This window comes from Acipenser ruthenus, chromosome 18 (genome assembly GCF_902713425.1).
Source record: "Acipenser ruthenus chromosome 18, fAciRut3.2 maternal haplotype, whole genome shotgun sequence".
Lineage (NCBI taxonomy): Eukaryota > Metazoa > Chordata > Actinopteri > Acipenseriformes > Acipenseridae > Acipenser > Acipenser ruthenus.
Window position 1 is genome coordinate 25,030,224 of NC_081206.1, and position 25,557 is coordinate 25,055,780.

Consider the following 25,557-nt stretch of genomic DNA (forward strand, 5'->3'; position numbering starts at 1 on the left):
TCTTTCTGTTTTTTGTTTTTTTTTGTTTTTTTCTTCCTGTTGTTTCTGATTTGAGTGTGTTGTTTTGCTTTGTGCTGTTTCAGCCCTCAACCATGCTATTGTGACAAATCGATTCATTATCCATAAAAGCCCCCTCAGTGTGCTTTCAAGAATCTGATGCTGTAAAAGGTCAGGCCTACTTTCCATGTCATCTTAACACTGACATGGTGTAAAAGTTACAAGTAGAATGTTAGATTAGTTCTGGTGTTTACACCCTGTTTCATTCATTCTAAATAAGCATAACATAATGTCCCCATAGAACGTCTTGAAGCTCTCTGTCTTGAATTACTCTTTTAATCAGACTTTTAGTTTAATTGTGTTTGTATGGGGTACAAGAAACACCTATGTGTTGTTTTGTAACATTGTAGTGCATTGAAGCTAAACAAATTAGGATGAAAGAGACACCTAAATTGTCATGAAAAGTAACCATTTCCACCACTTCACCACTTTTGCTACTTTTCCATGTTCATTGTTATAAATTGGTGAAACACAGCGCCCCCTGTGGTTCACATTGGAAGTCTGGACAGGACATCATAGGTCTATTTATTTGCTTTAATTTTTAATTAGCGTCACTGTTTAAATAATTTAAATAGGTTCCTTTGCGTACCGCGGTTATTCAAAATAAATATCTAACGGTGCCTGTCAGTCTCTTTTGTGTATTTCTTTCTGTAAAAATATGTAATACGCAAGATTTTGATCTGTCACTGCTTAGATAAATAGTATAGAACCCTATGTGGAAGATATAAATGTAAGTGTTTTGTTACCTTTTCTCCAAATAATTCTGTTAAGTCTCTGACTTTCTGAGCAAAACCTTCAGATAAGAAGACATTTAAGAGTAGTGTGTGCTCATAGCCATGATGAACCGCATTATTGGGCAGGAAACAGAAAAGAAAAAAAGAAGGTTCTAAAACCTAAAGGGCTGATTGGCTTTGCAGCATATTTAACGTCAAGACCATTTGAATGGCTTGACTGACAGTTGCCCTCAGAGTGTCCTCCAAGCTTTAGCAGGTTAAGGCAAACAAAACAATCAGATTGATTGGCAGATGTCAAGGAAGTGTTTACCACACAGGAGCCCGATAATACATTTAATACATGATGTGGAATAGGACTTGGTGTGTAAAATTGAAGGATGTGTGCCAAGAACTTTTGGATTTTAGGTAAACTGCTCCAAGCCTAGTAATGCTGGAGGAAATAAATAGGTAATGAACCTGATATTGTATAATTCTCTTTACATAAAATATATTTAGAACTGGTAATTTGTTTAATACAGTACATTTGTCTGTCTATTGAATCATTGTCTGTCTGTCTTATTTATCTACTCTATATATGTCTACAGTGTGAACGCTCTTTGATCCTCTTGCAGCCAGCCTGGCTTGGTCAATCTATTAATCTTTCTATCTGTTCACTGACCCTATATATTGATGTGTCTGTCCATCTATTTATTTATCTATCAAATAAAATGTAAACATATTTCATGTTTTGCACCATAAGCCCCTGTCATAATGGGTTTTTAAGTTCATTTAGTTGTGTAGAGCTGATAAGTAATTCGATTTTCAGGGGATAAAATAATCAGATCTACTATATTTTGCAATATACATGGTGATTCGAAAGTAAGTTTACCACATCAGTGCACCAACTTTCTAATCACCCTGTATATAAATATAGCAAGACACAGCAGGATTACTGCTTAAAACAGACCCTATTCCAAAATATTAGCCAAAGTGACAAATGGCTGATTGCTTCCTTACAGCCAAACTCAATTAACTATTTAGCTAGGTAATGGGTATTTAGGGAAAATAATAACTCATGCTGTGAATGTGAAACAATATTTAAATTTAATTAATAAATCACATATTATTAATTCACTGTTAATACATTATTAAACTGCATTTAACCTTTGTCCTGATTACTGATAATTTGGTTTTACACAACACTATGTGACTTGCAGGAAATGATCAGGGCAGGCACAGGACTTCATTTTACTTTTGGTGAGGGTTAATAAGTAAACATTATAGCAAGGATCCCTTTTATTTCAATGTGAAAATAGAGTAGTAGTTTCAAGTTCCAGTAAAAAGAATATGAGATTGGATGAGGATCTGGTGTCAAGAGCTGTAATTTTTTTAGGCCTTTTGTGCGAAATTGTGTGGCTTACTGATATCATTGGGTGTTCATTGTTAGTGGTAATATGACATTTCAAATGTTCTTCCGGAGAGGTAATACTGTTTGGCATTGTAGTTAAGGGTTAACGGCTGATATTCATTACAGAACATCAGTCTGTTTCTGAGGCAGGTTCAAGGAGACTGCTTGTACCCTTGTGCATGAATCAGCTGTTGTTGAATTTCTCATTTGTTCTGCTCTCAGAATGTTCCTTCAGATGTCAGCCCTAGTTTTTTTCGGGTCAGACAGATCCTAATGGGTATCTCTCGACTGACTGTGTGCTTAATTCTTTCTCAGCCAAAATAGTCTCATAAGCTCAATCCTGCTCAGCCCCTTCCAGCTGCTCACATCATTAATGACCTTGTGACAGCAGTTGCATATTTGTAGTACAGTAGTAGCCAACCCAAGACATATGTTAATGACACTTGGTGTGCTGTCTGTCGTGTTGTAGACGCCCAAGTGTCTACAACACTATTGCCACCATTTCCAGCTCATTTCACATTGCCTACTTTTAACTTGGTCTTAGTCCCTAGCTGTATGCAACACAGACACACACACACATGTGAGAACAGGATACACACCTTGTGAATGTCAGAAGAAATATTGACAAACAGCTTAAAATATAAAAACATGTGTGTGTGCTTTCACTGAAACTTCTACACACCCTATGAATCTTTGAAATTACTGTGGATGTTTTATGTTGTCTCTTGAATTTGGCAAATGGGTCTCATAAACTGGGAACAGGTAATCAGAGTGAAGCTCAATTTCTTTAGCATTAACTCATTTCAAAGCATCCCTTACAACCTGTACTCTTTCAGATATGTCATTACCTAGCTAAGCATGCTTTACAAAACCCCCAGTCAGGCGATGCATGCATTCCAGTTATTAATCATCAGCAACATCTACAGCAGGCTTTTAGCAGGTAATACTTTTCAGATCCAGAACATAAAAAGCAGCCTTTTGATGGATTACTGTGAGACTCTGCTTCAGGTAGCAGGTGTTCACCCTTACTAAAGCAAGTCCTGGCCAGATCCTGTTCGTGTTGTTGAATACATGTCTAGGGATGACATGCTGATATGTTCACAACGGCAGTCTGCAATAATAACCTCAAGATTGCTTCCCTTATATGTGGATCTTTTGATAGAAGTTTGGCTACACTTTAAATTACATGTCCTGCTTTTACATTGTAACTACCGGTGGAATAAATGTGTTCAAAAAGACAATTTACATGTAATTCGACAGTAGTTACCATGTACCCTGTTATTACAATTTAATGACATGGCTATTCATGCTATTTTAATGTCTACCAGTGGAGCTCCTGGACATACTGTAGAAATAAAATATGTTCTCAGTCTGAGCATACAGCTGTTTGTTGTGTTATTTAGTTAGAGGTAACCATAATGCAGCGGGCCATGCAGAGGTGGAAAACACTGTCATGCAATGTAGTGGGTGTTTGTAATATTTTTATAAATTATATTACAAAACTGAAAACCACATATTTAATTTTTACAAAATGTTTTTGATTTCTTGTTTTAATTTTTATATTCCTTTTTCCAAAAAGGACAAAAAAAAATTCTGACAAAGCTGGATGAAAGCTTATTGCTCTCAAAAGCTGAAAAGCACAGGCACACTGACTCCCCAGTGTTGGCAGAACAGTAATTTGAAAGTAAAGTATACTGCAGGGGTCTCCCAACCCTGGTCCTGAAGAGCTACAGTGTCTTCTGGTTTTCATTTCAACCAAGCTCTCAGTTACTTAACTGAACCAATTATTGGCTTAATTAGTCAAGATAAACACTCCTGATCTTTAGCCATTGGTGATGTAAAGACACCTGTAAGACCTGCAGGTTTGGGGCTGTCCAGGACCTGGGATGGAGACCCCTGGTATACTATATGTGTTGCTCCCCCTGCTGGGAGGATCTGGGCTAGGGCAGTAGTGGTCTGTTTTTAAAGAAACAGACCCTGCCAATGCCTGCACCTGGCTTGTAGACAGACGCACATCTGTTGGCAAATCAGGTGTATTCTTTTTTTTCTCAGGCAGCATGAAGTGCAACTGCATTAATTAAGCCTGGGTATAGCGTTGGAGAGTCAACAGCCAAGAAGTACAGTACTGTGCAAAAGTTTTAGGCAGGTGTGAAAAAATGCTGTAAAGTAAGAATGCTTTCAAAAATAGGCATGTTAAAAGTTTATATTTATCAATTAACAAAATGCAAAGTGAGTGAACAGAAGAAAAATCTACATCAAATCAATATTTGGTGTGACCACCCTTTGCCTTCAAAACAGCATCAATTCTTCTAGGTACACTTGCACACAGTTTTTGAAGGAACTCGGCAGGTAGGTTGGCCCAAACATCTTGGAGAACTAACCACAGTTCTTCTGTGGATTTAGGCAGCCTCAGTTGCTTCTCTCTCTTCATGTAATCCCAGACAGACTCGATGATGTTGAGATCAGGGCTCTGTGGGGGCCATACCATCACTTCCAGGACTCCTTGTTCTTCTTTACGCTGAAGATAGTTCTTAATGACTTTCGCTGTATGTTTGGGGTCGTTGTCATGCTGCAGAATAAATTTGGGGCCAATCAGATGCCTCCCTGATGGTAATGCATGATGGATAAGTATCTGCCTGTACTTCTCAGCATTGAGGAGACCATTAATTCTGACCAAATCCCCAACTCCATTTGCAGAAATGCAGCCCCAAACTTGCAAGGAACCTCCACCATGCTTCACTGTTGCCTGCAGACACTCATTCGTGTACCGCTCTCCAGCCCTTCGGCAAACAAACTGCCTTCTGCTACAGCCAAATATTTCATATTTTGACTCATCAGTCCAGAGCACCTGCTGCCATTTTTCTGCACCTCAGTTCCTGTGTTTTCGTGCATAGTTGAGTTGCTTGGCCTTGTTTCCACGTCGGAGGTATGGCTTTTTGGCCGCAAGTCTTCCATGAAGGCCACTTCTGACCAGACTTCTCCGGACAGTAGATGGGTATACTAGGGTCCCACTGTTTTCTGCCAATTCTGAGCTGATGGCACTGCTGGACATCTTCCGATTGCGAAGGGAAGTAAGCATGATGTGTCTTTCATCTGCTGCAGTAAGTTTCCTTGGCCGACCACTGCGTCTACGGTCCTCAACGTTGCCCGTTTCTTTGTGCTTCTTCAAAAGAATTTGGACAGCACATCTGGAAACCTCTGTCTGCCTTGAAATTTCTGCCTGGGAAAGACCTTGCTGATGCAGTATAAATACCCTGTGTCTTGTTGCTGTGCTCAGTCTTGCCATGGTGTATGACTTTTGACAGTAAACTGTCTTCAGCAACCTCACCTTGTTAGCTGAGTTTGGCTGTTCCTCACCCAGTTTTATTCCTTCTACACAGCTGTTTCTGTTTCAGTTAATGATTGTGTTTCAACCTACATATTGAATTGATGATCGTTAGCACCTTTTTGGTATAATTGTTTAATCATACACCTGACTATATGCCTACAAAATCCCTGACTTTGTGCAAGTGTACCTAGAAGAAATTATGCTGTTTTGAAGGCAAAGGGTGGTCACACCAAATATGGATTTGATTTAGATTTTTCTTGTGTTCACTCACTTTGCATTTAGTTAATTGATAAATATAATCTATTAACATGTCTATTTTTGAAAGCATTCTTACTTTACAGCATTTTTTCACACCTGCCTAAAACTTTTGCACAGTACTGTAATTAGTGAGATTGGATGCTGATCCTCCTTTCATCATAGGAGGATCACTAAATGAAGTGGTAAATCGTCTTTGGAATAAAATGGTTTGCAGATTTTGTATAGATATTTATACAGTAGGTCAATTTCTCTGATGTAATACTCAGGTAATTTTATTCTAAATTCTGAGATACTGTCAGAATTGTCTTTGCTTTGTTGCAGTCGATCACATTTCCACCTGAACAAGTCATTATAACATATTATTTATAATTAGTGCAAGCGGGTGTGTGTGTATCTAGCACTATGCCTAAAACCATTGTCTTTGCTGATCTACAGTACAGTCGGTACTTTTACACTGCTCAGCCTCTCTGCACTAATTACAGTAACTAAGATGTCAGATCTTTGGATGTGCATCCTAAGGTTTTTGTTTTTGTTTTTCATTGCACCAGAAAGTCGCTCAAATACCAGTGATTGAAGTCAGCATTTAAACAACAGTAATAATCACTCACTCCAGGCACATGGTGCACTTCCCATTCGGTTTACCTCGGCTGGTTTTCTTTGAAATGTCTCTGTATGCTTCATTAAATTCCAAGGATGTATTTTTTTTTACCCTCTCCTGGTTTGAATTTGGAAAGCTATGGTAATTAATGGAGAGACATACAACCAGAACAAAGCTAATTTCAGCATGTCATTCTGACCCTGTTTGCAGTTGAAATGGCCTTGAGCATCCTTGACTAGCAGGCAGGCCAAACAATGGAACCACCAAAGGCATTGACATAACCGTGTCTCTCAGGAAACTGCAGTAGCAAAATATCTCATGGCCAGAATACCAGTGTTGATACTGAGGGGTGAATGATTGTGGGGGGGGGGGACGGGACATGTGTTGCCTCATTGACAACATTTGAATTAACCGGATTGCCAAAGATAATGGTTTAATGATGATGTTTCGACAATTCAGATAACTTCAACTTAAATGGCTCTACAAAATTGCTAGTGGAGATGCATTGGATAGCCTTTATATGTTGTGTTAGGGTAAACTACAGAAGTGTCTATAGAAGAGGCAAAGAGAATCTTGAGAATCCAGTGAATGAGAAAATAATTCACATATCTCTTTATGGTATGAGCAGAGTAATAATGGTGCTCTGGCAGGGTTATGTTCACAAGGTGTAGAATGTCAAGGCTGGAACAGTTTTTTTATTTTTTTTTATTTGGGGCCATGTTAACAAAGTTCATAACATATTTTAGTTGGCTTGGCTCAGTTAGTAGTCATTTCTGATACTAGGTCAGAAGTTTGAATACTAGTTGGGTGGTGAAAAAAATAAACCTCAGCAAACTAATCTTCCAGCTCTGTACTCCGTCAGCCAACACTCATGGTTGTGGGGGCGTTGTGTTGTTGAAATTGCTTTTTAAGTGAGACATGAAACTGCTTCTAAGTGCTAAAATGGAGGTGTAAACCTCTATGGGAAAGGCTTATCTCATAGAAGCATTCCCATTCACAACCATTAAATGAATTAGTCATCTAAAGAAGAGTAAAGTCGCCATACTTTCTTTTTTTTTTTTAAAGTAAGGACTAAAGTTGCCAGATGTCTTGCTGTGATTAATTACTCAGGCCTAATTTAACTCATTTAGGTTAACAAAGAAGGCTTACTATCTAATAAAATACTATTGTAGAAATGAGCAGTGTATACTTTATCTTACAGTAGCCAATCCTGTCTAACTTTAAATGAAATCATTATTTAAAAGTACCAAAGGGAAAGGTTTATTTCACACTGTGTTTAGAGTGGAAAGGCTGCAGGATATGGCAGAAGCTTGGGGGGCTGGGTTAATCTATCCCTGTCTTCCTGTTTTAAAGTGTCATTAAATGAAAAATAGGAATCTTTCAAGATGGAAGGCATTACAGTCCCCATGTACCTTGGGCTATAATCAAGAGAAGGGAAAAGGATCCAAATGGCAGTGTCATTGCTGGAGAGCCTGCACAACATTTTTATAGGGTGAAACTGAGAAGACTGAGTCGTCTGGTCTGGGGATGATGGCTGGGTCAGGAGCTTTACTGCATTAAACAGGAATGGTGGGCCTGGAACAGCTGCACTGCCAAACCAGACTGGACTAGAAAGCAGAGCTCATAGTCTTTTCATCTGCCAAGAATCTCCCAAAACCTGCACGCCATATGGTGAGGTAGAGAGACTGCACATGTTAAAATCTGCCATGTATTTAACTGTTTAGTGGTCATGTCTCTGAAAATGCATTGTTTGGGAATTACATAGATGGTAAAAAGATGATTTAACCACTGATGAGACTTAATGGAAATCTATGACTCGGGCTGCTGTCTAAATCTGATCTATTACATGGAAGAAATATTATTGTATTCCTATATCCTCTTGTGCGATAGAGAGAAGATAGACTTATCTGGGGTGTGGCTGTTGTTGATCAGTTTATTAGTATGCATTCCCTCTCTTCAAACAGTACTGCCCAATAGCTACACGTGAGATAGGTGAGAGTGGAGGCTGCAGTCGGCCAAAGCCACTAGCTTCCTGTGCCAGCCTGAGATTCAAAAGCATATAAGGGCTATCCAATTCTGTTTTCCTTCCAAGGTAATCATTATCTTAATCTTCACAGAAGACGGTTCCTGAGTCGGTATGATCAAGATCTGAGATTTGGCGTTTTTCATCATGAATTCGAGCCCCTGCCGAGAATGACATTAGTGGCACCAGATAGTTCAAAGCTGACAGCTCTCTTGGTAATGGAATTATTCTTTTGTAGACTTTCATCTCGGCAGGGGATGATCCAAACTTATTAGAGTAGCACTATGAAGAATGCTTTGCTTTTACAATATTTGTATATAAAAAGTAAAGGTGATGGCTGTGTCATCAAGAATTCATACATATGTGTGAAAGTTATATAATCATTTTAACTTGACTTGGCTGTCAAAATGTTATCATTTATTTTGTAATAGTGGCAGTATATTAATCACACATGTGCATGCTAATGGAATTTTATAACCCAGAGCACAGTATGGGGGGGGGGGGGGGGGGTCAGTCAGTGGTACAGTATCTAATCATCAGAGAGAATTTTTTTTTAACTGATCACAGCGAGATCATGCATTCTTCTTATACCTAGCAACCCCTTCAGAAACGTGTCTGGAGATTCCATATAACAGCTAATTCTGTTCAGGTGCTTGTCTTTTTGTCATTTGGATACTGATTTAATAGCATATTGAACAAAAGGATTGTTATTGTTAGAGACTCATAACTTACAAATGCATGTCAAGGCTCAAAATAAAAGCTTCACCTTGAGTATTTATTGGTTTAATAAAGTTTTATACAAGAGCCAGTGCCTGTGGAGAGACCCATGGTTTGATGCTGGAAGTAATAGTTTGCAGCTGTAAATTGCCCCCATATTCCATACTGAATCAAACTGTCAGTCCTATGGATTAAGGATCATAGGATTGCCTACTTGAAGTACTACATTAGGGTAATGCATGTACATGTTGTACAACAGAATTCGACCCTTGAAGTAACCGGCAATGAATTACCACATGTAGTGTAGCAGTCCACAGGTCCTGCCGGAGTTCTGTTGGAGGTTCATTTTCAACCCCACTACAAAGTCCTATATAGGTCAATATGTTCATCAGTTTTAAAATGAGTGTTTTAGTAATTACATACCATGTAAACATGAACTTACTGATTGCTGCTGTTGCCTTTTTAATGACTAATCTTTAATGCTTTTAGAATAAGAAAAAAAAAGGATGTGGATACTTAGCACTTACAGGGTTAAAACTGGAACTGGATGCAGCTCCATGGATTTAGGCAGTGTTTCATTGTATGGTTTTGGCTTGTACTGAGATATTGTATTTGGAATAAACATACATCCATTTAAAAAAATATAATTAAAAAAGTGTATCCAGTTTACATGTAATGTGTTGTATTTTATTGTTCTGTGCCAATGACTTAATCATTTTTCAAAGCATGGATTGTCGGTGCTGGGGCAGGTGAACCATGTCAAAGGCAATTCTTGTCAACAAATGGACCTAGTGCCAACCAGGTAAAACTGCAAATTATTCTCTGTACTTGCAGTATATGTAGCTTTATGTCCATGTGATTTTTCATCAGAACACACTTTTTAACAAGCTGTTCTTCAATTATATTTCATCATCTTCTATTCCACTCCTTTATTAATTAATTGTTTTCTGCAGTGTACTACTAAAAAATGATCTCCAAATGATTTAAGCAGGATTTGAACTAATTTTCATCGTTGTTGCATTTTTTAAAAATCGAGTTAATGCTCCTGAGACTTTTGGCATGGGCTTCATAAATATCAGTCTGCACTATTTTTCTATTGCTAAAAATCTCTGAAGAATTTGGCACAAAAAATCTGGTCCAAATTCTGGGCTCAGCACAGAGCCTTGTCTGAGCCAGCAGTGAACTTTATCCCTGAGCATTTCCAAGTTCCTCCATCTCGCGTTAGAGTGTACAAAACAGATTGTTTTGTGAAGCTTTCCACTAAAGGGAGCCTTATCATGTTTCAGTTGGAAAGTGATGCTTTAATTCCCCAGTCAGGCTTATAAATATGCAGGTTTATGGTTCAGGAGAAACGTTCCAGGAACTGTGTCTGGAAATTGTGTTTTTTGCCAACCAAACTAAATTTGCTTGTACAAAAACTTTTATGACCATCTTCAAAATCAATTAGAATCGGGTTTGATAAAGTAAAAATGTAATTGTGTTTTGTGTTTTCAGTCCCTTGTTTGTGGCACATACTTGTCTCTAGGTACCTGATAAAATAAATTGGAGTTGTCCCAAATGGTCGTGAGGCTGTCATAGCCTGCATTATGAATTTTGGAGGCTTTCATTTATCATTTGTGAGTACATAGTAATCATGACATTTATATGAATTCAATTGTATAAAACATATATATATATATATATATATATATATATATATATATATATATATATATATATACAGCTCTGGAAAAAATTAAGAGACCACTGCAAAATTATCAGTTTCTCTGGTTTTACTATTTATAGGTATGTGTTTAGGTAAAATGAACATTTTTGTTTTATTCTATAAACTACTGACAACATTTCTCCCAAATTCCAAATAAAAATATTGTCATTTAGAGCATTTATTTGCAGAAAATGACAACTGGTCAAAATAACAAAAAAGATGCAGTGTTGTCAGACCTCGAATAATGCAAAGAAAATAAGTTCATATTCATTTTTAAACAACACAATACTAATGTTTTAACTTAGGAAGAGTTCAGAAATCAATATTTGGTGGAATAACCCTGATTTTCAAGCACAGCTTTCATGCGTCTTGGCATGCTCTCCACCAGTCTTTCACATTGATGTTGGGTGCCACTCCTGGCGCAAAAATTCAAGCAGCTCGGCTTTGTTTGATGGCTTGTGACCATCCATCTTCCTCTTGATCACATTCCAGAGGTTTTCAATGGGGTTGAGGTCTGGAGATTGGGCTGGCCATGACAGGGTCTTGATCTGGTGGTCCTCCATCCACACCTTGATTGACCTGGCTGTGTGGCATGGAACATTGTCCTGCTGGAAAAACCAATCCTCAGAGTTGGGGAACATTGTCAGAGCAGAAGGAAGCAAGTTTTCTTCCAGGACAACTTTGTACTTGGCTTGATTCATGCCAAAGCTGCCCGATTCCAGCCTTGCTGAAGAACCCCCAGATCATCACCGATCCTCCACCACATTTCACAGTGGGTGCGACACACTGTGGCTTGTAGGCCTCTCCAGGTCTCCGTCTAACCATTAGACGACCAGGTGTTGGGCAAAGCTGAAAATTGGACTCATCTGGGGGTTCTTCAGCAAGGCTGGAATCGGGCAGATTTGTCTTTGTGAAGGACGCATGAATCAAGCCAAGTACAAGGTTGTCCTGGAAGAAAACTTGCTTCCTTCTGCTCTGACAATGTTCCCCAACTCAAATGCTCTAAATGACAATATTTTTATTTGGAATTTGGGAGAAATGTTGTCAGTAGTTTACAGAATAAAACAAAAATGTTCATTTTACCCAAACACATACCTATAAATAGTAAAACCAGAGAAACTGATAATTTTGCAGTGGTCTCTTAATTTTTTCCAGAGCTGTGTATGTATATATATATATATATATATATATATATATATATATATATATATATATATATATATATATATAAAGGAGACTGAGTAGCAAGATTAGAGGGCTGTTATCTATTTTAGCTGTGTTTTACATTGTATAGAGGGCTTTGAAGGACAAGATTACAGTTGAATGACATTGTTGGCAAGTGAAAAATTGCAGATTGACATTCATGCATCTTGTCTACATATGGGATATCTCTTGTTTCCAGGCATGAAAGCCATGCAGAGGAGCCCTATGTATCACAATGTGTGATTATGTGTAACTGTCCCTGTATCTTCAGTGCACAGCTTTACACACAACTTTCTTTCTATCAGTTTACTGATGCTCAATCTATGCACTGTACTTTTTTTTTTTTTTTTACAGGGCACTAGTAAATTAGCTTAGCAAACTATTAAAACCATTTGTTTTATTATAGTGAGGCATAATGTTGATTGGGTTTGTGGATAGAGACATAGTTGGCTCAATATCTAGCTCAGGGTGACGTGGATGTATGACTGTAGTGAAGAGAGCTGTTAAATGTACTTGTGATTGGCTTATTGCTGCTACATACTGCAGAGCTGAAGAAAAGTAAAACAGAACGATTAACTGTTCTAATGGTTTGATGTTTTTGAAATGTATTATCTGTTTATTCCTTATGAAAACCTAAAAATTATCATATAAAAAAAGACAATAAAAATGAACATACCCTGTAAATGTAAAAAAGAAAGCACATTTATTAATTGTATTAAAGAAATAATCTTCTAGCCTTGCATACAAATATTGCAACAAAGTGACAAAAAAAGTTTCTTTAGTTTTACTCAGATTTTATTATGGAGGGCTGTAGGTTATGAATGAAAGTAAATAAATGTAGCATTGAATATACTGCCTTTTCCTCTTTTCTTCACTAACCTCTTCTGACACATTCCTGAGGCTTCAAGAATATTGTTTTTCAATTTCAAGGAAATATTAGAAAAACAAAAAAAAATTACGCCCAATGAATCATTCACTTACAGTGGGTTTAGTAAAGTTGTAGAAGATACTGTATACCACATGTTTTCAAAATTTAAATTCCTCAGGATAACAATAAGGGAAATGCTATGTGTTTTTAAACTGGTTGTGAATGTATAATGGGCACTTGAAGGCACATCAAGTGGCACTGTTAAGAAGACTGTCACAAGCCATATTAGGCAAAATCAAAAATCGTGTTACAAAAGTTTGCCAATCTCCCCCATAGCTCTGGTTCTATATACAGTATATATTTACAGTGCCAGTCAAATCCTGCTCTTGCACATAGAAAGAGGTCAATGGTCATGTTTATTGGAACACACTCATTTTAATATATTTTTTGGTAGAAAAACATTTTATTTTAATATGGAGTTTTGATTTCCTTTTATTGTTTTGTTGCCAATTTCAGCTTTTTGCTGGCAGATAAAATTTGCCTCATCAGAACTGGAATTTCCTTTGGTAGAACCAGACATGCATCTCACCATTGACTATTCTTGGCTACACTTTTTTCAGACAGGCAGTTTTCTCCTTAACTCAAATGCATTACTTCATGTGACAAGATTGGCAGAGGTTGAGACTCAGAGACAGTTTAGAAGTTCAAAATAAAGTTTTTAATAAACAAAAATACAAAATAAACAGGCACGAGGGCCAAACAAAGGTTTCAAACACAAAATAAACACAAAACAAAACTTACAAATAAAGTTTCCAGGCTGGGCGTTGCCTTCACTGGTCAAAAAAAACACAGCACACACAAAAACACTTCTTCTCTTCTAGAACTCTCTCTAATGGGAGGCTGAAGCCTCCTTTTATGCCAGGTGGCGCAGTCCTTAATTGAATAATTAATTAGTTGATTGCTCCCACCTGAAGCAATCAATCTGGGCAGGGAGGAGAATTTAACTCCTTCCCTGCCAGTATTTCTAAGGGCAGAGCCCTGCTCTGCCACACTTCAATATCTCAATCATAATTCAAATACTAAAATGTCTTTATTGGATAATCCACCTAGCACATTTAGGGGCTTGTGAAGAAATATACAAAATATAATTGTAATTGCCGTATGAACCTTTTTTTATGTTTTTAAAAAATTTAGTAATCGCCAATTATTTTATTATTTTCTCCCAATTTGGCATATCCAAATTTCACACTGCAGACTAACCGTGCAGACACCTCAGAGCTACAGCGTCGGAGGACAACTCAGCTCTGGGTAGCTTACAGGAAAGCCCACAGGCGCCCTGCCAGACTACAGGGGTCGCTGGTGCGCGGTGAGCCGAGGACACCCTGGCCGACCTAAGATGTATAAAATTCACAGCATATTTTCCCCCCTAGTTTCCTGTTAGACACACCCAGATCACTTGCACGGAGCTGCCAAAGTCGCATTGTCCTGCCAGCCCTTCTAGATTGTGTGGCTACATCTGGAAATGATTTGGCTTGATAATATTATCAATCAGGGAGCAGAGGCAGTGTTATTAGTGTCTGATTTGGCTGGCTCGCTCATGCATTTTGGAGAAAACAGTCATTTTCCCCCTAGAATTACTGTTGGCCAGACCATTGGAACATTTCAGATTTTTACACAAAGTGGTTTCCCTCTGCGGCAATTCATAAGGGCTGGATCTGAGAAAGAAAGGGTGAATATTACATGTGGTTGGCATGACTTGGTCTATGCAGCTTCATAATTAACTCTGTAAAGACTGCTTACGGGTTCATGTATTGTAGTCTGTCAAGGCTAATCAGACTAGACTGTGAAACAGTAGACGAGTCAGTTACCACAAAGCACTGATCTTAAACATGAAATACATTTGATTTGTTTGCGTTCTGTTAGAATTATCCAATGTATATTGAGGTACTCTAGAAAAAGCAGTGTGTTTCTGTGACTAAACAACATAATGACATATACAATTTTCAAAACCAAAAAGCATTCACACAAATAACACAAACATAAAAAGCAAAGAGGACAGCTGAGCTGTATGTGCTACAGCATGTGCACTGGCACACATAAATCACAATGAGGTCTTTATATGATATTGCCCCTATATGTATGGACTATGAAGAAAACATACTAAACATCATATTATAAACCTGTGTTTCTTCTGTAGTTCATCATTACATCCTTAACAGTGTTTTTGGTTAAGCCTACTGGAAATGGAGTACAACATCACTGCCTGAAGATTTAATATGGGCTTGGATATTTTTGAATTATGTTTCATTAGGAAATAGAAAATAGAGATATTATTCAAAACCAGGCTGCTGTTTACATCTTTTTCTGGGTAGATTCTTCAGGGAAATGGTGTGCGATTACTGAATAGACTTTCCATTATGCATTAGAAGCAGCTGCTATGCTTAGAGACTGCTGTCAAAGTAAAGCAGGCTTTGATGGTTAAATGAGGGCATGTTGTCAGCTAGATCTGCTCTGAGTTATATCATCTAGATCTGCTCGTTGTTTTCATTTTCTTTAGTAGCTGTAATTGAGATTGCATATATCCATTTTGCGTAACTATTTGTTTAAATATAATCTGACCAATGTTATTCACTAAAATATATATATTTGAATACTCCTTTTTATTTTTCTTAAAACTGTGCCAAATAACTATAATGTGTTACTAATAATAACTGTTACTGTAGCACTGGATTGCTCAATCCATGTACAATATGTCCTCTCAACAAAGGAATGTAATCCATCTGTTTTGTTCACAATTTTGTCATTATCATGCCATTTATAAACCTTAAACATTGTAGGCCTCAATTGTATTTATTTAATTTGGTTCTCCTTTCTCTGTTACCAACATACTTTTAGCACCCCCAATTTATTATCTGTCAAATAGTATTACATTTTCATAATCTGATTTCAAAGCTCAGTTTTCAAGTTGTAAATGTTTTGTTTATAATATCTATATTATTATTATTATTATTATTATTATTATTATTATTATTATTATTATTATTATTATTATTATTATTTATTTCTTAGCAGACGCCCTTATCCAGAGCGACTTACAATTGTTTCAAGATATCACATTATTTTTTTACATACAATTACCCATTTATACAGTTGGATAATAATAATGAGGTGTCCTTGAGGCCTTTAACAGTGAGCCTGGGAGAGAGGTCAACATTGTTCATGCGGTATTCACAGAATTAAACGAGATTATCCATTTACAGCTCTGGGATTCTGGTGACTAAAATTGGAAAGTATGAAACCGATTTAGAAAGTTACAAATCAGTTTTATATAGCGGTCCCTTGGCATTTTAAAGAAACAATTTATTCAGACGAATGCAGGTTTTAAAGATTATGTTTACTTTGCCCCCAATATCAGGGATGCAACTGAAGAGACACGAGTCAAGAAGACAGTGGATGCCTGGATTGGCACTCTCAGCAAGGACATTCAGGTACGTGAGATTTAGACTGCCTCTGCTTTCCTGTGATCTTTTTTTTTTTGCATAGATCTTTGTTTGTAATGCACTGGTGTTCACATGATGTCAATGAGCGCAAAGTTGTTTTTTTTTGTATACATTTTGGCTGCAAACCAGCACTAATCTGTGAGATTCCCCCCCCCCCCCCCCCCAAATGATTGAGGTTAACATTGAAATCGTCATGGTATTTATGTATTTATTTAAAATGTACCCTTTACTCCTTGGATGAACTAAATCACGTATTCAATAACATACAAGTTAAAAGTTTAATAAACTGGCTTATTCAACGGCATAGCATCTATGCTATCCCCATAAAGCTTTAACCCCCCCCCCCCCCAACTTTGGGACAGTATCATTGGAAACAAGTAGACGAGCCACCCTTCAATAAAGAAAAAATAAATAAATGACTGAATAAATTGGATCCCTTGAATCTTTATTAACTTTGGCTAAGATAGCCTCCAATATCACACTGTCCTTTACTGAGCAGCGTTCAGGATGCATAAGCAATGTGTCCGACTGTATTTCAAAAACACTCAGAAGGAAGACTGACACTATTTTATGGTAATGCTCGACCTTTCAAGAAGGTAGGTGGAGTACAACCCAGGGGGGCATTGTAATTCATTATTCATTGTGATTCTGTAGGGGAGCTTTGACCCAGTAGTACTTGTGCCTACACTGTGGAATTGCTACCTTTTTTATATCCACGTGGGCACAGTAAGCAGAGAACATAAATAAATGAATACAGTGAATAAGCTGTTTGCCTCTGGATATGCACTTTCTGAAATCATCCAGCCTGGAGTGAAAAAAATCTTGAGTTGCAGAAAGTGGCAATTTTCCTTTCCTGATTGCTGTCATAACTGTATTTTTTTTTTTTGCCCTTTCTTCATTCAATAGAGAGACCTGCAAAAAAAAAAAAAAAATAGTGACTAACTGTAACGGGGTACACCCCGCCCCTGTGTGTATTGTATTATTTGTTGTATTATTATTTAAAATGTATTGTTTGTGTGTAAAAGTACATTATTTTATTGTTAATTGTTTTGCAGCATGGATGGGGTTAAACCTCCCCATCCATGCTAAACTACATGTATAAAAACCTGTAGCTTTGGCTAATAGAGGTCAGTGTGTTCAGAGGTGAAACGAGAGAAGTGAGTCATCAGATAAAGAAACTGACAAAAAACAATTGCTACCTGTGTTGCTTTTACACCAGCACGATACTTGTTTGGTTTTGGCTCTGTTTGTTTTGGCCTCCGTGCTGTTTTGTTTGTGTTTGTGCTCAAACCTTTTGTTTTGTTTATTTATTATTAAACGTGTGCATCAGTGCTTCCATACCCCAGCACTGTTGTCTGTCTACTTCCTTGCCTGACATCACCACCAGCCATCCTCAATGTCAATCCTTCCTCGTATCTAATTAACTTTTTTGAATCCTACAGGGAAGGCACAGCTGAAGTGGATATATTGGTATATCCAGAGTCATTCAGTAACAAGTTGGAAGGTTGAAAGGCTAAATAGTAAATTAAAGTCTTGAAATGCCATTTTCAAATATAATAAGTGTTGTGTCCTTTATTCACAGAATGAAATTGCAAGAAAAGATGTTCTGTCACAAATGAAAGTGAAGGAGAAAGAAGCTGGTACTGTTTCATCTCACAAGGGTCATGGTGCCAAGGACATGAAGCTGCACAGAGATGTGAAAAATAAAACCCAAAGTAAACTAGTAACTCAAAGCTCTGTGAAGCCCTTCCAGAACCTAGCAGGAGAACATTCTGAAAGGTCTGGTGCAAAGAGTAGACCATTAACTTTGCAGAGGAAAGAGAAAGCTGCCAAGGTGAGAGTCAAGAACGCTGCAGCTAAACAACAGACGTTTAACAACTATGAGGATGTGTAACAAACACGGCCAATCACACCTGTGCGATTGCAAATGATTATGCTAATAGATCTATTAACAGACAGCGGGTAGGTTTCCAAGGTTTTGTGGGAACTCTTAGTCTACCATTGTGCATGTTTCCATCCCTGACCAGTATGAAGGCATGTTCAAGTCATTCAAGTTACAGGAGTCACAAGCTTTTAAAGAAACAAACATCCATAGAAGAAACACTATGTGCGCTGTAAGCACTTTCACATAGTTAGCTTTTTTTATTATATATAATTCAGTTTCCTTCAGCTTTAAAACACTTAATGTTCTTAAAAATCCTCTTAATATTCAGAATCTCTTTCAAGGTGGCTTTACAACACTGACTGGCACAAGAACTTTTGGACCAACTCCAGATGTTTAGACAGAAACTGTTCTACTCTATGGCAATCAAAATTGGTAATGGTGTTACCACAACTGCAGCCCATCTTTTTACATTGTGATCCAATTACAAACATGATTTTGTAATTCTCTAACAGATGAAAACTATGTAAATGAATGAGCTACACTATGTAGTTTGTAATCAAAATAGGTTGCTGTAATAGGTTAAAATGAGCGATTTGTTGGCTCAGTCACAGATTATCTATAAATAAAAAAGATGGTCTCCTGGACAAAAGACAGACCTCCTCAGTACTCATTATAACATGCCAATGTTACTTAGCAAGCACTGTCACTATGGAACCAGGAGAAACACACACAACCTAGCAACTAGCAGAGTGTCTGACATTTAAGGTTGTCATTAATAAAGAGTGTACAATCTGTAGTCTATTATTTGGAAAATTATTTATTATGTTTTGGTAGATGAAGAATGTATTTCTTTTCTGTTCCAAGTCAACTATTTGCACCATTTAGAAAGAACTTAGAAGGTAACCAACATAAGGTTACAAAGATGATTTGGTATTTACTGTCTTTTGGTGTTAAAAATATAGTCTTTGGCAATCTGGACACCTGCTAGTGCTGGGACAGAGTAGTTTTGTCCTGAAGTTAGCCTACTTTCGACTTAAAATAATTTTTGTAGCCTGCCTTAGTACCTGCACGGCATACACTAATGGCATACTGGTGTTGGAAATTCATATTCATGTCCAGCAAAGGTTACTTGTAGATAACACATCCATTTGAATGAAATGCAGTTGTGAGTGATATAAAACAGAACAGAAAATGACATATACAGTATAGCTAGAAACATAACTAAAAACAACACTGGATACAATGGTATCCACTAATACAGTAGGAAACACAATTCAGGTAAAATATATAAGTGGTTCATTAAAACTTTGATAAGTACAGGATCCAATTTTCATGTCTGTAAGTTGACCACAAATGAAGTCAACCTCTAAACAAATCCAACTCTAATCAACCATCTCAATCTGCACTTGACTTTATTATGGCGCTGAGCCTGTGAAATTTTATTTTAGGTGCCACTGGTTATGCAGAAGTCAGTAATGGAGGATGAAGACTATCTCTCGAGGGTTTATGGGAAGGCTTTGTATCAGGGCCATCGCAGCAGTCTGAAGAAAGGCCCATATCTCAGATTGAACTCTGCTTCACCAAAATCCAAACCCCAGAGGCCCAAAGTGGTGGAAAGTGTCAAAGGTCAGTAAACACAGCAGCAGTGTTTGTGGTACATCATTGGGTTTCATTTGCAATCTGCTATTCTGTCTTTGGAATTAATTAAGATGTGTTTGGCAGTGATGTTATTAGCTGAGCCGTAATCTCTGGTAATTGCTGATGTGGAGGGTGTTTATGTGATTAAATGAAGAGTGCTTTTTATTTTTGCTTTGGCTTTGGCTGGTTTTGTATTCTAGTAGTTTTGGTAGTACTGTAAAAAGGAAGGCATTATTTCCTTTGTTCTGTTTGTAGTCTGTAGGGATATTAATACTTCTTGCTTTGTTTTTTACATTTGTAATGTTTGTTTTATAATTACATTCAGTTAATGAAAGTACAGAGCTAAAGCAAAATTAATGTAAAAGCTTAAAACTGAAGTCTGATATTGGAGCCTATGTTTAGAATAGACAATATATTCCACACTTGTATATTATGTGTAGCAGCTGGGAGTCTACTTGCGAAACAATATTTGGTTGCAAACAATTTTCAGAAACAGTAGATAATGCCTGTTGTTTTGTTGAAGGTCTTTTTTTAAGTAACTGTGAAAGCTGAACAGCTCCAAGGACATCTTCACACCTGTCTTCAGTTTTTACAAAGTGACTCAACAGCAGCCATAGCAATACATTAAACTCTATTGCAGACTGTTATCACAACAATACTTTACATACTTTATTTTCTTCAGATTGCAAAGCCGTTTAGCACTTATCTTTGAAATTGTGACGTCACCAGTGTCACGTCTATTAGAGGTGAATTAAGTCAACGGTGCACTAACAGTAATTTATGGTGCCAACTCAGTCTTTGTTGAATTGTTGTTTACCTCGCAAATGAAACCCCTTTGTTTAGATCTAGTTGTAATTGGCTTCTCAAGAGGTTACAGATCTAATAAAGTGCTAGATTTGACTGCCATCAAACACCAGTATAAAATAGTTAGGATTTTGTATTGAACATTGCTCAAGCAAAATGGCTTTAGTTGCACTGCATTTGACTGGTCCCTTCAAATAAGAAGGCTTGAGAATAGAGATGATATAAAGGTTATACAAACTGGAGAGATATCGTGTACCTTTTTAGCAGAAGTCAACATTAAAACAATGATCTGATTAATGGTGGATTTGGTGGAAAGTAAATAACTAAAGGCCCACTCACCTGCTTAGTTTCTAATAAACTGTGTGATTATGAAGAACAAACAAACCCCTAGCTGATTGAAACTGCTAGATCAGTGTGTTGTTGTACTAATTTGCAAGATAGTTTTATAATTCCTTGAAATCTAATCCAACTTTTTGTTGCAAGCATTTCTGCTGAGCATCAATAACTGTGTTTATGTTGTCTGCATACAAATGAAGTGAAGAGATTTGAATTGGACCGAAAGATTCAAAACATTTCCTGCAGGTCTGTCTCTTCTCTCACCACCTCACTTTGTTGGGTAATTCTTTCTCAGAGCTATTCAAACATACATCATCTTTTAATGCATGCCTTTTTAGGTAATATTATGTATTGTATCATTTTGTAAAAAAAATAATTAAAAAAAACTCAACCTGAAAAGGTCAAGTTTCAGTTTCAGTCGATGGGAATAATAATAACCTCTTAAGCACGAAGAAGTAATTAAAGCAACAGCCAACATAAACAGATATTTTAATTTGCTGCCTCTCTAATGCTTTTTGGTGATGCATGAATTGCTTGGCCTTAATTTATTTATTTATTTTGTGTGGGTGTATCCTCTGATCAAAAGAGCTAACACTTAATCATAAGCTGAAGTTTTGTTTTGCATGCATTAAAGTACAAAGCATTTGCCTATTTTTATGATGCTCTATGCTCTTGATAAAAACATAATTTGAATTAATATTCTTTCTCTAAGAGCCCTTCTGGGAACCCGGTGATCTTGTCTTAGTCTGATTTTGTTTATTATAGCACACCACGCTTCACAAAGAGAGCCTCTTAGGACTTGCTGACTCACCTTATTTTTTTTCCTTCCATAGAGTTGTCACCTTATTGATTCTCTTGGGTTCAAGTGTGCAATTAAAACAAAACAGTTGTTGACCTGTATCAGCTGCTATACTGTACAGTACATGTTCAGTATAGTTCTTCAACAAGATATGTGTAACATGTATATATATGTGTGTGTGTGTGTGTGTGTGTGAATATTTTGATAGGATAATGAAGTTGCTGAACCCATAGCCATGTTTATGTTGTGTTATTGAAAATGTCTCATTATCTAAGGTAAACGCAGAACAGTGATTTGATACCCCTTTAGCTAGTAGCAGTATATCATTTCCGGCAGGGTAGAGAACACTGTGGCAGATGTCCATGGCTTTAGATACCCATGAATGTTGGCTGCACCAGGAAGTGATAGATGATTTATTTTGCAGGTGGGGTGCAACAGAAACAGATCTCTTTCCATATGGAAAAGTTGCAAGACACCTGTTTTTTTGGGGGGGGGGGTTTTCCCTAGCTTATGGCTCATGTTCTGTCCCTTATGGTAATTTTGAGTATCACGGAATCTGATTTAATCTTCTCCCAGACATGGTAGCAAGCAGATTTTGTTTCCATGCTTAAGAAATACTTTGATCCAAATCACCACCAAGCACCAATGGAAAGAAAGATTTAATGTATTTGACTCGGTAACTTAACACACAATAAGCCAGGTGCTGTTCAAAAATCTCTAGAGTGGTAGAGCTCCAACAGCACCTGATACTTGGCCAAACCCAACCCACACTCAGACATGAACTAAAAAGTGTTACTCTGCATGTCAATATCTTCAAATGCACGTACTATAGTAATGATGATTAAAACAAGCTGTCTAACATTTAATGAATATGTAAAAAAAAAAAAAAAACATTGTGCTGCTATAAACATGTGGGCTTTGCTGCATTGCTACAAACACTACCATTTGTTAATATTAAAATAAATAAATACAAATCTTGTCATACCATAACTAATTAATGACCATTTTATTGACCTGCATAGTCATTTGTATGAAACTGCAAAACCATGAAAAGAAAATTATTTCTACTGACTGCATGCTGGTAGATGATTAATTTATTTTTAATACATCACTGTTTCAGTGGTCCACTGTATGCAATACTAATTCTGTATGCCATTGAAACCAATAACAATTTTTTAAATGTTTGTAAGTTAATGTCATCCAGCAATGCGGCATAATCTCTGTGGGTTTTCTCTTATGTTTATAAAAAATATATATATATATTTTATCATCAGTAACAGGCCACCAGTTAATTGTATAAGTTAATCAATGAAGGCTGCATAGTTTTTTTTTTGTTTGTTTGTTTTGTTTTTGTGTCTTTGGTGTCGCTAGTTTGAATACAAAAATTAATGGGGATTAGAAAATGGAATGAGCCATGAATACCACTGCATTAGCAATATAAAGCATAGTGGCAGTTCTGAGTTGTGTCAGGGTAAGGAGTGGGCAGGGTCGCTGGGACAGGGGCACATATAAAAGTATTGCACATGTGTTTTTTTTTTAGGAATCAAGATGAAGTCTGCCCGAACTCAAACAAGCCCATTCCCACTTAAATTGGCAGTGACCAGACCAATAAAGCAGAGACCAATTTCTATACCACTGCTTCCAGAGAACCAGTACATGTTCAGTCCATCTGGAAAAGAGCCTTTATCTGCTATGATTGACGGTCTAGTTGAAGGGCATCTGATCCCTATGGCCATTCCATTGGGTAAGTGTTGTATTTTAATGTGTGTTGAGTTAAGAGTGACGTTCATTATTTTGTTTTCCTAAGTTTTGAGTTTTTCCACATGAAGTCATATCACACTTTCATGCAGTCAGAACTGTTTCTGATATTTCATTGACCTGCAGGGTGACTGTGAAGTCACTTGACAGGTACACTCTGCAGTTGCAACAAAAAAACTGTTGACTGTCAGTTCCAGACAATGGGCAACTACCACGAACTTGGACCTACCCCAAAATAAGCAATAAGTTTTGATAGAACAAATATGCCTGCTTTGCTGTAAAACTCAAAATATAGTACTAGATATGGCCTTGATTACAATAGTGTTCATTAATACAACTTATGCTACACATCTTAACTGCACTACAAGCTCTAAAAACTGATCAAATGAGTATCACGGATAATGTACAAATGTACAATGAATAGATATGGCAGGTTACAACCCAGTAACAGTGTGGAACTACTGTGTGTCGTATATGTAAAGGGTGCCCTGTTGGGGCACTGGCCTCATTAAATGTGCTTTTAAAATACTCCTGGTTCCGGCTAATGTTGTGCTATTGAAGGTCATTCAGCTACCCTGCTGCTGTGCCTGATTGAAGGGGTATTGAACTCAGTTCCCACCTTAAGCAGCCAGAATTCCTGGAAATGACATTGAAAGTGCACACAGGTTTATAAAAGACTTTAAGAACATTTTTTTTTAGATGTAACAGTTGAACTGTAATTGTAATCATGTTAGTCTTCTAATTTATAAATCAGTAAGTGTTGCTTCTATTTTAATCACATTATTAAAATGTCTTCAGTGCTCTGCAGTAACTGCATTCTTCTCCATATCCAGGTAATGGCATTTCATATTTTTTTAAAAAAATGCTCTTGTATCATTTAATTAGTTATTGACAACTCTGGATGTTCTACATCGGTGGCAAATGGCTATAAGAATGGTCCTCATACTCCATTCAGTATGACAGAACTCAAATGGCTGTAAGAATGGTCCTCGTACTCTATTCAGTATGACAGAACTCAAATGGCTATAAGAATGGTCCTCATACTCTATTCAGTATGACAGAACTCAAATGGCACACTATTGGTGTCTAACTATTGACAGTAGTGAGGTTTAGAAAGAGTGTTAAGTGAAATTGATTAATTATGTATCCACCAAGCAAATGCAAGCTGTCCTTTGAAAATAGTAGGCTGCTATTATACAATTTAGAAAAAAGTACCTTCCTTTTTTTCAACAAGAAAATTATATATTGATATTGATCAAATGGTTTGTAAACATAGAAGTAAAATAGAAATGGTCATAAACCATTCAATCTCATATGACTTAAGCATTCGATTATGCTATCTGGGATATTTAGTTTTTGTTCACAAATACTCCCTTTTCTAATTTATACCGAAAAAGGAAATACATGTCAACAAACCACTGTGTCACTGTCCAAAAGATTAACCATACGTGAAAAGGCCCCAAGGGTAAGGACAAAAACGTTTTTTGAAAGAGCATTTGAGTTTTTTTTTTAATTTCTATTTTTAAAGCACTGAAGTAGTTGGTAACTTGTTGTTTGCACCATATTTGATTGCTCAGACAGTTATGTTTCCTCATATTAACAAAAGAAAACAGCTACTTTATTGGTACCATCTTAATGACAGGAGCGCAGAACTTCTGCTAAAGTTTATTCATTCAGCGGTCCAGATAAGCTGCATACCTGCCGTTTTTATGCATTACAAAATCTGAAATACACACTAAATTCAATGTAATGTGTAAAAATATGCATGGCAATTTTGCTGCACAGCTGTCCTGACTCCGATCCCGCCTCCCCTAAAACTTCCACTAACAACTACATCTCCCAGAATGCAATGTACACAAAAAAAAAAAAAAAACATTATCCAATCTCTGGCTAGTCCTGTTGTTGTTGGAGCCAATCACAGTAATAATAAGAAAAGTTCAAAGCTACACAGGTTAAAGT

At 37.0% G+C, this 25,557-nt stretch overlaps 1 protein-coding gene across 2 annotated transcripts in view; it reads left to right on the forward strand.

The window, feature by feature from the left end:
* kiaa0586 (KIAA0586 ortholog) overlaps window positions 1-25,557 on the forward strand; it is a 162,703-nt gene that overhangs the window by 79,199 nt on the left and 57,947 nt on the right. For both annotated transcript variants that reach the window (XM_058991661.1, XM_058991662.1), the window contains exons 14-17: window positions 16,294-16,366; window positions 17,961-18,212; window positions 19,712-19,889; window positions 23,381-23,584. In XM_058991661.1, coding sequence (XP_058847644.1) covers window positions 16,294-16,366; window positions 17,961-18,212; window positions 19,712-19,889; window positions 23,381-23,584 — 707 coding nt within the window. The remainder of the gene's footprint in view (window positions 1-16,293; window positions 16,367-17,960; window positions 18,213-19,711; window positions 19,890-23,380; window positions 23,585-25,557) is intronic.